Raw genomic sequence first — 12,843 nt, forward strand, 5'->3', positions numbered from 1 at the left:
GGGCTTGGCAGTGGGTCACATGGTCACAGCTCTCAAGATGGGGCTGCTAGACACAGGGTCTGCCCTGATGAGTGTGTGCCTAGAGGCCCCAAGACAGCTGCATTGCCAGGACTTCATTAGGGCTCCGCCTCCAGGGGCTTAAAACACCCAGGATTCAAAGTTTGGATGTCCTCACAGCAGTCTGGTGAATGACCAACAGGGGGCACTGAACTGGGTCTGTGACATAGGGATTGGTGGTGATGCGTGCTCTTCTAGAATATCAAGTTCAGTTACACTCAAATCTCTGAAGACCAAGAAATGAAGACCTACAATAACGCCACGTCGACAATGCAATCTTAACTCTGCCTCTTTGAGTCATGATGCAACACACGGCTAACACACACATACTAGCATTTTACCCTTATAGATGCTACAGAGCACACAAGCACTGTATGACGGTGTCGCACATCTTCTCTTTGCTCAGGCAAAACTAAGGTTTAGGTCAGGCATAGCAAACAGCTGCTACCTATACCTGGCCTACACTTAAGCAATGACCCTACTCCACACAAACCACCCCAGACTTGCTACATATTACCTCCCCTTCACCCTTGCTCTGAGAATTTCTTCTGAGACACTAAGTCCCAGAGACCACTGTCTCGTACGGGGCGGCTCCAGGCACCAACACACCAAGCGCGTGCCTGGGCTGGCAAGCCGCAGGGGGCAGCCTGCCGGTCGCTGTGGGGGCAGCAGTCAGGCTGCCTTCGGCGGCGTGCCTGCGGGAGGTCCGCCGGTCCCACGGCTTCGGTGGCAATTCGGCAGCGGGTACGCCGAATCCGAATGCCGTCAAATCCGTGTTACCAGCTGGACCTCCCGCAGGCACGCCGCCGAAAGCCGCCTGACTGCCATGCTTGGGGCGGCAAAATACATAGAGCCGCCCCTGGTCTCGTATACCACCACACTGCTGACAACTCCCATAAAAAGACCACTATGCATTGCTACTGACACAGCCTTCTGAAATGAGGTATATTTGATCCTTCGAAGTACACATCCGCTTCTCATTATATCACAGTAACAAGTATGCCAACCTGCTCCAACTAATCCCTCCAGCATTCAGTGCAGCTAAACCTAATGCAACAAAGGCAGTTGAAGTAAATGCTGGAATTCAAATCTGTGGAACAAAACACAACACAGACAGCAGCACATTCTCTTAGTCCTTCCCCATGTCTACTTATTATGGCACCACCCTTACTGAACCATTTCCAGTTGCTATTGCCAGCTCCAAAAGGCAGAGTTATTGTGGAGGTGGCATGTACCTTAACTCTTCATTTCTGAGTTTTCAGAAGTTTGAGTATAGCTGAACTCAAAGTTCTGGAAGAACTTTGGCACCAAACAAAGGCACCAACCAAATAACAATATTGTAATGTTGCAGTAAGTTTAATCAATAACAAATAACATTTTCTAAATTATATATATATATATATATATATAATGCATATTTTTTTTAAAATTCCATGGTGCTGACTCCATTGGTGCTTTGTGTAAGTGTAGCACACCAATATGTAGGGCTAGGGCCCAAAACAACAAAAACAACCCCCCCCCCCCAAAATGTAGGCTGTCACTCCATCCCGAAATCACCACATTTTGCCACGTGGCACATCACACATCTTCCCCCAGAGCACTACAACACTTAGGAACATCCAAACTAATTAAAAATTAAGTAGACCTGTTCAAAAATGGAATATATATCCCATTGTAAATTCCAATATTTCAAAATTTGTTTTCATCCCAAATTGAAACAAAATGTAGAAATATCTAAATTATTGCAGAATGAAAAGTTCCATATATTTTGGGTTGAAACTTTTTGTTTTTACATATTTGATCTCAACAAAACATTTAGACATTCCTGAATCAAAAGGTTTTGCTTAGGCTCGGTTTAACATTAAAATGCACATACCTGAGCTGCCACTATGCTTCACTGAAGCTGTGGTTTGGGCACCTCATATCCTTCACTCTCATCCATGGGCAGGCTCTTTTATCAGACTATATTGATTTGGTTCAACCAACTAAAAAATGTTTTGATTCACAACAATAATAAAATACTTTGTTTAGATTCCCAACAGAAAATTGAAAAAATTTTTAGCAAAACTGAAATTTTCCCAAAGAAAATTTTGATTTTGAGGAAAGCATATTTTTCATCGAAAAAACATTTCAACAGAAAATTCTGACCAGTTGTAAAATGAAATCAAACCTTGCCTGTATTTTTCATACTTTTAAAGCCTGCATAACACTGTTGCTTTCTGATAGATATTATTTGACAATTTTTTTAGTACACAAATTTTAAAGAAATAAAAACAAATGCAGGCACCTACATTTCAATTCATGTAAAGCTAATTTGGCATAGCTCTGAAGTCGGTCAAGATGCAAACTCATTTAGGCCTGGTCCACACAAAAACTAGCACCAGGTTAACTAAAGGTAGAATTTTAAACCAATACAATTTTGCATGTGGATACCCTTTGAACAGTGTAAGCCTGACTTATATTGGTTTAGCTTGTGCTTGGTGTAAGCTAAAAGATTTATATCAGTTTAAACCTGATTTATGAGTGTCCACACAGAGGTTTTCATTGGTTTAACTAATTCGGTTTTGGATTTAAGCTAAACCAGTGCAACTTCTAAGGACTTGTCAATATTCAGAAGAACTGCAGAATGGATTTTGTAACAGCCCCATTATGCTGTATCCAGTTAAACATGCTGGGCTTGTCTACACTACAAAGTTAAATCGACATAAGGCAGCTTACGTCGACTTAACTATGGAGGTGTACACACTGCAGTGCTCCTCCCGCCAGTTTAAGTCTCCTGCTACACTGACATAATAAAACCACCTCGACAAAAGGTGTAGCACTTAGGGCGACACAGTTGGAGCGATACAGTGTCAGTGTAAACACTGCATTACTTATATCGCCCTAAGTGGCCTCCAGGAGTTGCCCCACAATGTGCACCGTGACCGCTCTGGTCACCAGTTTGAACTCTGCTGTCCTACAGCCAGTTACACAGGCATGCACCCCTCCCCTTTTAGAGCTCCCAGAAGTTTTGAAATTGCTCTTCCTGTTTGCTCGGAATGGAGAGCTCACATAGCATTTGCCTAGCTGAGCATGCCAGCTCCACGCAGCAAACGCACTCCTGCCTGGAGTACAGCAGAGGTGGTGGATCTCCTGGCTCTGTGGGGAGAGGAGGCTGTGCAGGCACAGCTCTGCTCCAGCTGCAGGAACTTGCTTGGGGCATGGAGCAGAAGGGCTATGATAGGGACATGCAGTAGTGACGTGTAAAAAATCAAAGAGCTGTGGGAGGCATAGAAGAAGGCAAGGGAGGATATATCACTTCTACAAGGAGGGGGCTGGGGTCAGGGTGGTGGTATATGGGTTGGGAGCTGGTCAGGGCAGCAGTCAGGCTGGAAGCTGTGGGGGAATGTGGGAGCTGGAACCAGGGAGGGTGGTGGTATATGCGTGGGAGAAGCAGTCAGGATGGGGGCTGTGGAGGAAGGTGCAGGGTGGGGTCAGGATGGTGGTATATGGGTGGAGGACTGGGGGAAGGAGCAGTCAGGGTGGGGATCAGGGTGCTTAGCCTCAGGCTGTGGGAAAAGAGGGCACGGTTTTAAAGAAGAATGAAAAGAAACAGAATTAAATCTTTCCCTGGATAAGTAAAAACAGATACCACTGCCATTCACTTTTTTATATAGATGTAAACAGTTAAATTACTGATGGAGGATGGGAAAGTGGTACTATTTTTGTACACCTACCGTAGTTTATTCATTAAAGAAAAGAGATTTACTTCTCTTGAGGAAGGTTTTTGTGTTAAAATAAATCCCAGTTTTCAAGACATCTTTACTTAAAATAAATTGCAATGTTACATGGCTCTGAATAGTATTATTAAAATCGAGTCAGTGTCATATGGATCAATACTGTATTTCCATTACATTGCACATATTCAGAATTGGAATGAACTTCTGTTTTCTGGGCAATATGCTTTGGGTCTCTACCTCCACAGTGATCACAGATGCATAGTGGTATACTTTTCACTCTCACCTCTGTTAAAGGAAGGAGGGAGATGTCCTAAAAGCAGTTTTCAGGAAAAAAATGTACCAGTGCTTCCAATTACAAGAATCTCTGTCTTTCAGCTGCACCTGTAGTTATTTTTGCTCTGATATGCTCTTTTGAATTTATTGCCTCAATTCTGTATTGAAGTGGTAGTACTGAAATGTATTTACAACAGAATTCATAAGAGCTAGTAGCTGGAGAAAAATCATAAGCAAAGGGGATCAAATCCTTTCCTCTTTTCACAGGTGCACAAGTCATGATATAAAGAGAAATCACTGTAGGGAGGCAGAGGAAGAGAATCACAAGGGAGTTCTCTGTATACTTCATACTGCGGTGTGCTGCATGTGAGTTACAACACACTACAACAAATCATTAGATAAAAATATAAATAATCTCTATCTGAAACAAGTTCATATGTTTGAGGTTTGTTTTAATTGTGGCTGAAACCTTCTCTAATCATACAAAGCTTAGTTAGAAAAGAAAAAGCATTCCAGGACCGCCTTACACTTTCCCCACCCCCATTCCATGTATCTTCCGGGGCTGCTGCAATACCCAAGGCACTCCACCCCGCAGGAGATTAAACACAATGACAGCCGCACGTACACCCAGCTGGGAGAGACTCGTTGGTGTATGTGCTTATGAATTCCCTGTTCCTTCCCCTTTAAAGATACTTTCCCCTGCATGTATGAAGGTTACCTCAGCATTACGTAGGTATGTTTGCATGGGTGTGGAATAAAAATCTACTTATAGAAACTGAATTTATCTTCATTATTCTCCATCATAGGGTGGTTGTTGCTAACATTCACCAACAATAGGTGCATGTGCATTGTTACAGTCGGGCACACACAGCAATCATTTCAAGGTTCATAGCATGGTGCAAACAAACAATGCCAGGCTCAGCACACTACAGCAACACATACTACTGTGGCTCATTGTTAAAATGCTCCTTCAGGGCTTCCCTCCACTGAATAGCCCTTCTGTTGAGTTCTTCTTATAGCCTTGTGTTCATAACGCACAGCACAATACTGAAGAGCAGTGCAGGATCCATGCTTTCTGACAGAGATAGCTGGCTCGCAGGTTACCAGAGCAGCTGAAAAGTGGCTGGAAACCTAGTAGAATGCTCATGGAATTATGGGATTGAGAAACCTGCATCATGTGATGCTGAACCTGCCTCCATGAGGCATAGTAAACCCTTCCCAAAACACCCAGAAGGCCAGTTGCACAGTGGGATACCTACCCACAGTGCACTGCTTTCTGTGCTGATGCAAGAGCTGCTCCTGTGGATGCGTTCCGCCAACACAAGAAGCATAGTGTGGACATGCAAGAGTGGTTTCATTACAGCGGTGGCTGTATATCAGTGTAACTTAAGTCAATTTAACTTTGTAGCAGTGTCACTGAAACGCTTTTTATAGTGGCGGTGCTGAAAGCCAGCAAAACTATCCCCAAACTTTTTACCTTGCACCCCCCTCTCGCCCCCCAGAGCTGAGGCTGGGAGCAAGGCCGTGTCTCCAGTAGGGGGGGGACATGGACGGGGTAAGGGGGCCAAGTCTGGGACCACGGCTGGGGGCAGGCACGGGGCCAGTAGCCAACTAGACATGGAGTCATTGATCACTACCTGTTGAGTCCGACAATCTAGCCAGCTATCTATCCACCTTATAGTCCATTCATCCAATCCATACTTCTTTAACTTGCTGGCAAGAATACTGTGGGAGACTGTATCAAAAGCTTTGCTAAAGTCAAGATATATCATATCCATCACTTTCCCCATATCCATAGAACCAGTTATCTCATCACAGAATGCAATCAGGTTGGTCAGGCATGACTTGCCCTTGGTGAATCCATGTTGACTGTTCCTGATCACCTTCCTCTCTTCCAAATGCTTCAAAATGGATCCTTGAGGACCTGCTCTATTATTTTGCCGGGGATTGAAGTGAGGCTGACCAGTCTGTAGTTCCCCAGGTTCTCTTTCTTCCCTTTTTAAAATATGGGCACTATATTTGCCTTTTTCCAATCGTCCAGGACCTCCCCACATCGCCACGAATTTTCAAAGATAATGGCCAATGGCTCTGCAATCACATCCGCCAACTCCCTCAGGACCCTTGGATGCATTAGATCTGGACCCATGGACTTGTGCATGTCCAGCTTTTCTAAATAGTCCGTAACCTGTTCTTTTACCACTGAGGGCTGCTCACCTTCTCCCCATACTGTGTTGCCCAGTGCAGCAGTCTGGGACCTGACCTTGTGTGTGAAGACCAAGGCAAAAAAAGCATTGAGTACTTCAGCTTTTTCCACATCATCTGTCACTATGTTGCCTCCCCTATTCAGTAAGGATCCCAGAATTTCCCTGACCACCTTTTTGTTGCTAACATATCTGTAGAAACCCTTCTTGTTACCCTTCACATCCCTTGCTAGCTGCAACTCCTATTGTGCCTTGGCCTTCCTGATTACACCCCTGCATGCTCTAGCAATATTCTTATACTCCTCCCTAGGCCAGCAGCTGGGATCCCACGTGTGTAGCTGGGAGCGGGGTTGGCACCTGGGACCCCACGTGCGGGGCCGGGAGCAGAACCCCAGGCACGGGGGCCAGCAGCTGGGACCCTGTGTGCAGGGCCAGCAGCTGGGACCCTGTAGCACCCCCTGCAGCCTTACTTCCCATGCCTATGCTTTATAGTGTAGACATAGACACTGTAAGGAATCATTTAAACAACTTCTATTTCCCTTGAAACCTCCTTATAGCAATAAGGCAATTATAGTGAAATTACATTTCCAATGGCAATTCATAGTCATTCATAATGACAATGACTAGTCAGTGGGCCAGAGAAAAAGTATAAGTGACTATTGCCTGGTGGTTAGAGTATTCACCTAGGTTGGGGAGACACAAGTTCAAGTACCTGCTCTAATGACACAGTGGAACAGCGCCAACAGGAGACATCGAGAGAAACTTGCCCATTCCACAGCCCTTTGGGTAAGGCACTCTCCTGCAATGTGGGAGACCCAAGTTGAAATCCCTTTTCCACATCATACAGAGGGGGAAACATGAGTCTCCCACATCCCACAGGGCTATAAGTTGTAAGGAAGGCTGCTTCTTCCCCCACCACCCACAAAAATCTGTTTTGGATCGATTCTTTTTTGGATTTGGTTCTATTTGAAATGATTTCCCCCCACTTTTTTCAGAACTGACAGCGATCCAAAAAAATCAGTTATTTGCTTAGCTTTACCAGTGAGCAGGCTACTTCAGAGTGAGCATGTGATCTGGCTCTAAATTCACATCATGTTACCATGGTAACTTACTTTGATTACTGGGGGGGGAGGAAGCACCAGCCATATAATATTTGCCATTATTGTACTGCATAATATTTTTTCTCAGAATCTTATAAAAGCAATCCTGAGAAATGTGTATGTTCGATTTAACTATTTCTCTCAAATCAGCCAATGTAATGTAGTATTTGTTCCTCTGAGCTGTAAATTTCAGCTATTCACCATAGCAAATGCCCCTGCAAATATTCACAATGGTAAGTCTAGTTTTATTTATTGTTTTTCTATAGTAAAGTCTCTGTGGAGCATTAAGTAAGCCAGGGATTCTAAAACATGTATCCTTCTCTGCTCCCTTGTGGGCCTGTGCTGGTAGGATTAGAACCCGCAGATGCCTCCTCCTCCCATTGATTTTTGTGAAGCCCAGAAGGCAAACACAAAAACCACCTGGAAGGGATGGTACACAATGTGAATATCAATGTACTGACAAGTGGCTCTGGGGGACAGTAAAGCTGCTACAACTGGGCCATTGCCAGACATCAGCATTCAGAATGTAGAAGGAGAAAAGGGGTGGGGGGAGAAGAAATTTTCAGACATTCTGGCAGAAAGTCCAACAAGTTTATTTTGCGCCTGCTAAAATAATTAATTTTCTGTATATCCTCACATTTGTTAGGTGAAGAAAGTGCACTGTGATGAACTAAATGGACTATGCGGGAAGTTTAGAGTGAAAATGAACCAGTGTTTAAATTTTATGAAGTGATTAAAGCTGACAAGAAGTTCAAAGCCTGACATAAAGGTTTCCTTTATTCTCTGTTGAGATGCTGATTCAAACAATGCTGCATTTTACCTACTATTACTATAGGAAATGCCACCAGTAATGACTAAATTTACTATTAATATTATTTACTATTATTATTAAAATACCATTAATGTGTTCAACTCTGTAAATACCAAACATAAAAATAAAAAAGCCTCTGCTCCAAAGACCTTGCAATCTAAAAAACTAACATGGAGAAAAAAGGTTGCCTTCAGCTAGGGTTACCATATTTAAAAAATAAAAAAAGAGGACACTCCGCGGGCCCTGGCCCCGCCCCTTTCCCACCCCCGGCCCCGCCCCAACTCCGACCATTCCCCACCCCTTCCCCAAAGTCCCCGCCCTAACTCCCCCTCCTCCCTCCCAGCCACGCGAAAAGGGCTGCCCGAGCACTACCGGCTTCAAGGTTTGCCGGGCAGCCTCCAGACCCTGCGCCCCCGGCCGGCGCTTCCCCAGCGCAGCTGGAGCCTGGGAGGGGAAGCGCCCAGCCGGGGGCGCAGGGTCTGGAGGCTGCCTGGAAAACCGTGAAGCCGGTAGCGCTCGGGCTTCGGGCAGCCCCCATGCCTCCGGACCCTGCGCCCCCGGCCGGGCACTTCCCCTCCCGGGCTCCGGCTGCACTTCCCCTCCCGGGCTCCCCTGACTCCCCCTCCCGGGCTCCCCTGACTCTTCAGCTCTGTTTAAGAGCCGAGCTGCCCGAGCGCTCCGGCTTCGGGCAGCCCCCATGCCTCTGGACCCTGCGCCCCCGGAGCCCGGGAGGGGAAGTGCCCGGCCGGCGGCTGGGGTCCGGAGGCAAGGGGGCAGGGATAGCCTATTATCAGAAAAAGCAGGACATGCCCGGGAAAAACCGGACGTATGGTAACCCTACTTCAGCAACCCAGGAGTACAGTAAAAGCTGTCTATTCACTCGCTTTAGTTTATTCTGAATTATTAACTTTAAACCTAGTTGGTATTTTTAGGAAAGTGAAACAGACAATTGGTTGTCAGGATTAGCCTTTATATTATAGCATAAGACTCATACACAACAGTAGAGCAAGATATATTGATTAGATACATAATTTGTTAAAACAAAAAAACAACATGCTAAATCTAAAAAGTGCTTTTAGGGCTAAATTATTAACTCCTTAAAAAGCCATTTATATCTTTATCTACAGAGGCAGAAATGTTACAACCTAATTCATAATCAAAAATACAAAATATAGATTTATTCAACATTATGGCTCAAATAGAATGGCACTTCAATTACACTAAGCATGTCTTACTGGTTAGAGGCTAATAACTAGTGGTCATCTCCTATCCCTTTGAAAACCATGGAAAATTTCTCACCAACTTTGATGGGCATAGAAGCAGGCCCTTAAATAGAGACAAATCACACTTTATCACATTAATCATTGCACATGTTTTTGATTCTTTCAAAGTCAATGCTCTAAATACTGTGATTATCTTCTCAATTACTAGAGAACATTATTTAGTTTCACTGCAGTAATAACATAACAAAGGGGTTTTGTTAGGTTACATAGCAAAAGTACTCTGATATCAGTACATATTCACTGTAGTAACTTTAAAATAATGATTACACACAAGGTTTAATACAAATGTGATGAGCTCTCATCATATTTAATGAGTAATTCAGAAAAATAGGTTAAATACTGAATACATGAAGGTTCAATCAGGCCACAGTCCCACTGGCAGCCCCACAATAACTTTTTTTTTCTAATTTTGCAAGATAAGAAAATCATGATATTTCAGGAGATGTAGCCTTCCTTACTAATTTGTTATCCAACAAATTATATTATCAAATTCACTATTAAATATGTAGTATCAAAAACACAACAACAACAGAGAAAATCTGTAAAGATACAAAGTTACTGTACTCTGGGTGAGCAAATGAAATGTAATGGCTTGTGATATACAGGAGCTCAGACTAGATTATTTGATGGTCCCTTCTATGAAAGCACATCAAAAATAATAAAACTAGGGCTCCACTGGGAACTGCTAGCACAGATTAATATCAAGCAGATTACTCGAAGGCGACTCTGCACAGATACATAGGTCAACACTAGCAGTTCCTTATGCAGGGTCAGGGTCTAGGTTGGCAGATCACAACAACAACACATCAGCCCAGAGAAACCTATACCCTAGGAAATTCATTTCTGGAGCACGGTTGGCAGTAGAGAACTAACTGCTTAGGAAACAACTGGTCATAAAGGACCCTAACTTTTGGGACCCCAGAAGTTAAAAGAGAAATAGCAGCTTCCCCATAAGGCCAACACTCTGTTGTTACCAATGTGCTATCCCTAAACCTTTGTATGTACTGGCCTGAGATTGCAATCTGATAATATTTATGCTACAACATTATATGAGTTAGCCAAACTTTGCATCTAAGGTCAAGTGGGTGCCGCCCATACAATCAGTTTCCGGAAGTTGCAAGGCAGAGAAAAACAGTGGATATTCGACTTTCTTGTCAACTACTTCCATGATTTTACTATGTGTAAGTATTGAGAAATAGCAAAGGTTAAATCTTACCATTCCAAGACCACATTCTGTCCCATCAGCCAATGGCATATGCTGAGTACGACAGCCCTTGTGAATTCCTTCAGCACTTGTGCACCATAAGCGTTTGCATTGTTTCTGAAAAGAAAACAAAATTTCATTTCCTTTGCTACACCTGTAACATCATTTTGTTCAATGGCCTACATATTAATTACATTTCTCTTACCACATGCATTTTGTAATGTTTGCAAATAGGAGAATTCTAAAAGCTATAATTAAAATATTGTTCACAAATGATACTCCTTATAAAACAAGAGAAGAGATTCTGCATAAGGAAAAACAAATAATATGGAATATTTTGATTGAACTCACTGGATTAGCAAAAATCAGTTAACTTCACATCATAACTTGGTATTTTATAAAAAATTAGAGGTTCAGGTTATTTACTACATATCATAAGGTCTGAATATAATCACCATCTAAAGCCATTAACTACTATTTCCACATAGTGGTACCAATTTATTGACAATGGGTCAAATTTCAAAAGTACCTTAATGAGCCTAAGTCCCACTGAAAATCACGAAGGCACTTTTGAAAACGTTATTCAATATGATTTCACAGATGCAATATACAGTACTGTAATAGTTCTGTCAAAACTGCAGACTCAATCCTCAACTGTCGCCAAACTAGGGTTAGTTGTCCCCAAGTGGATGAACAGGAAAAGATGGCTTTAACAACATTTGTGGCTCCTCAATCTAATTCAACCTCTGGTGTAAATTATCATTGATTACAATGGAGTTATTGCACATTTGGCATTTAGTGTTAAAAAAATATTGAGTGGTTTTCACAGTAAGAGAGTATATGAGTCACACTATACATTTGTGAATGAGAAAGCCTAAAAATTAGGTGATCATAGGGTGTTTAATTTTATAGATTAAATATAGTTAAATAGAAGTTATAAGATTTTAAAAAATTAATATCATATACAATACTATACTGCAAAAGAGGGTTTCAAGTTTATAGACTTTCCACCTCACAGATCTGTTTGGGTACGTGGAACATAGAACCCGGTCCAAAATCCCAGGATGTCCATGGAAAGACTTCCATTGATTTCAGTAGGATTTGGATCAGGGCAATAGAAAGGAAACCAAATACCCTAATTCTGTCAGTAAAACTGACTGTTCCATGAATTAACCAATAGTTCATCTAAAAATATATAGTAATGGAAAGAGTCTGTCTTCCTAATTACTACTACATAGTATAAAAGTTATATTCTCCAGCTGGATAGATAATCTAGATGGATATATCAAAATCATGACACAATCACTGTTGAACATCACTACCTTTGGGCATACAAATCCTGACCATCTTAAATTATTCCACACTCACTATGGGCCAGATTCTGATTCCCTGCCTCACAATGAATAGCAATTTACTCGAAAAATATTCCCACTGAAGTTTGTCTAAATCTGATCCTATGTTAACTGTCATATCTAATTAGTTCCACCCGGTAATGCTAATAAAGTCTTCTTCTACAGGTGGAAGCAGAGCCTTTATGCCATATTGGCAGTGCTTACCCTTTAATTCTTAGCACTGAATGAATCCATAATGACATTTTAAAGTTTGTACAGACATCCAACAACTGAAATTCCATTTTTTTATTGTATCAAGCAGTATACAGCTTTGTTTCCAGTTCACTGTTCTGCTATTAAGAAACTGTTGACCTTGACCTGTGGGTTAAGCTTATCATGAAAGCTCTTCTAAGCACTGCAACTCTAACAGGCATGAGTTATAACTTATAAAATAAAGCATAGGATCCCCTTCTCGTTCATTTCAGCATGTATATGAATTATTTTTTTAATGTAAAAATTATGCCTACTTTTTAAAACCAAACTCACAATTAAGAACACTTTTTAAATTAATTAAAAATTGTGTAGTGAGTAGGTTATTGTATGGATAAACATGTAAAAATGAATAATTATTGAATACATTTGTAAGACAATAAGAGAAAAATACTGAAGTCAGAATACATCTGTATAAATTCAGTTTCCTACAACAACCACCTCATGCATAAATGCACAGATCTAAATCACCATATTCCACTTACTCCTTAACGTCACATAAAACTCTCCTAGCAATTAGAACTACCAAGCTTTCCACTGAAGTTTCTTGTCCTCTACCATGCTGATTTTTTAAACTCTTCCACGTGCTCAAGG

General features: G+C 42.2%; 1 protein-coding gene across 1 annotated transcript in view; it reads right to left on the reverse strand.

Moving 5' to 3' along the window:
* The window catches only part of ADAMTS20 (ADAM metallopeptidase with thrombospondin type 1 motif 20), a 185,312-nt gene that overhangs the window by 110,360 nt on the left and 62,109 nt on the right, over positions 1-12,843 (reverse strand). Inside the window, exon 11 of the mRNA XM_065400040.1 lies at positions 10,661-10,765. Coding sequence (XP_065256112.1) covers positions 10,661-10,765 — 105 coding nt within the window. The remainder of the gene's footprint in view (positions 1-10,660; positions 10,766-12,843) is intronic.

The sequence above is a fragment of the Emys orbicularis genome, chromosome 1 (assembly GCF_028017835.1).
Source record: "Emys orbicularis isolate rEmyOrb1 chromosome 1, rEmyOrb1.hap1, whole genome shotgun sequence".
Lineage (NCBI taxonomy): Eukaryota > Metazoa > Chordata > Testudines > Emydidae > Emys > Emys orbicularis.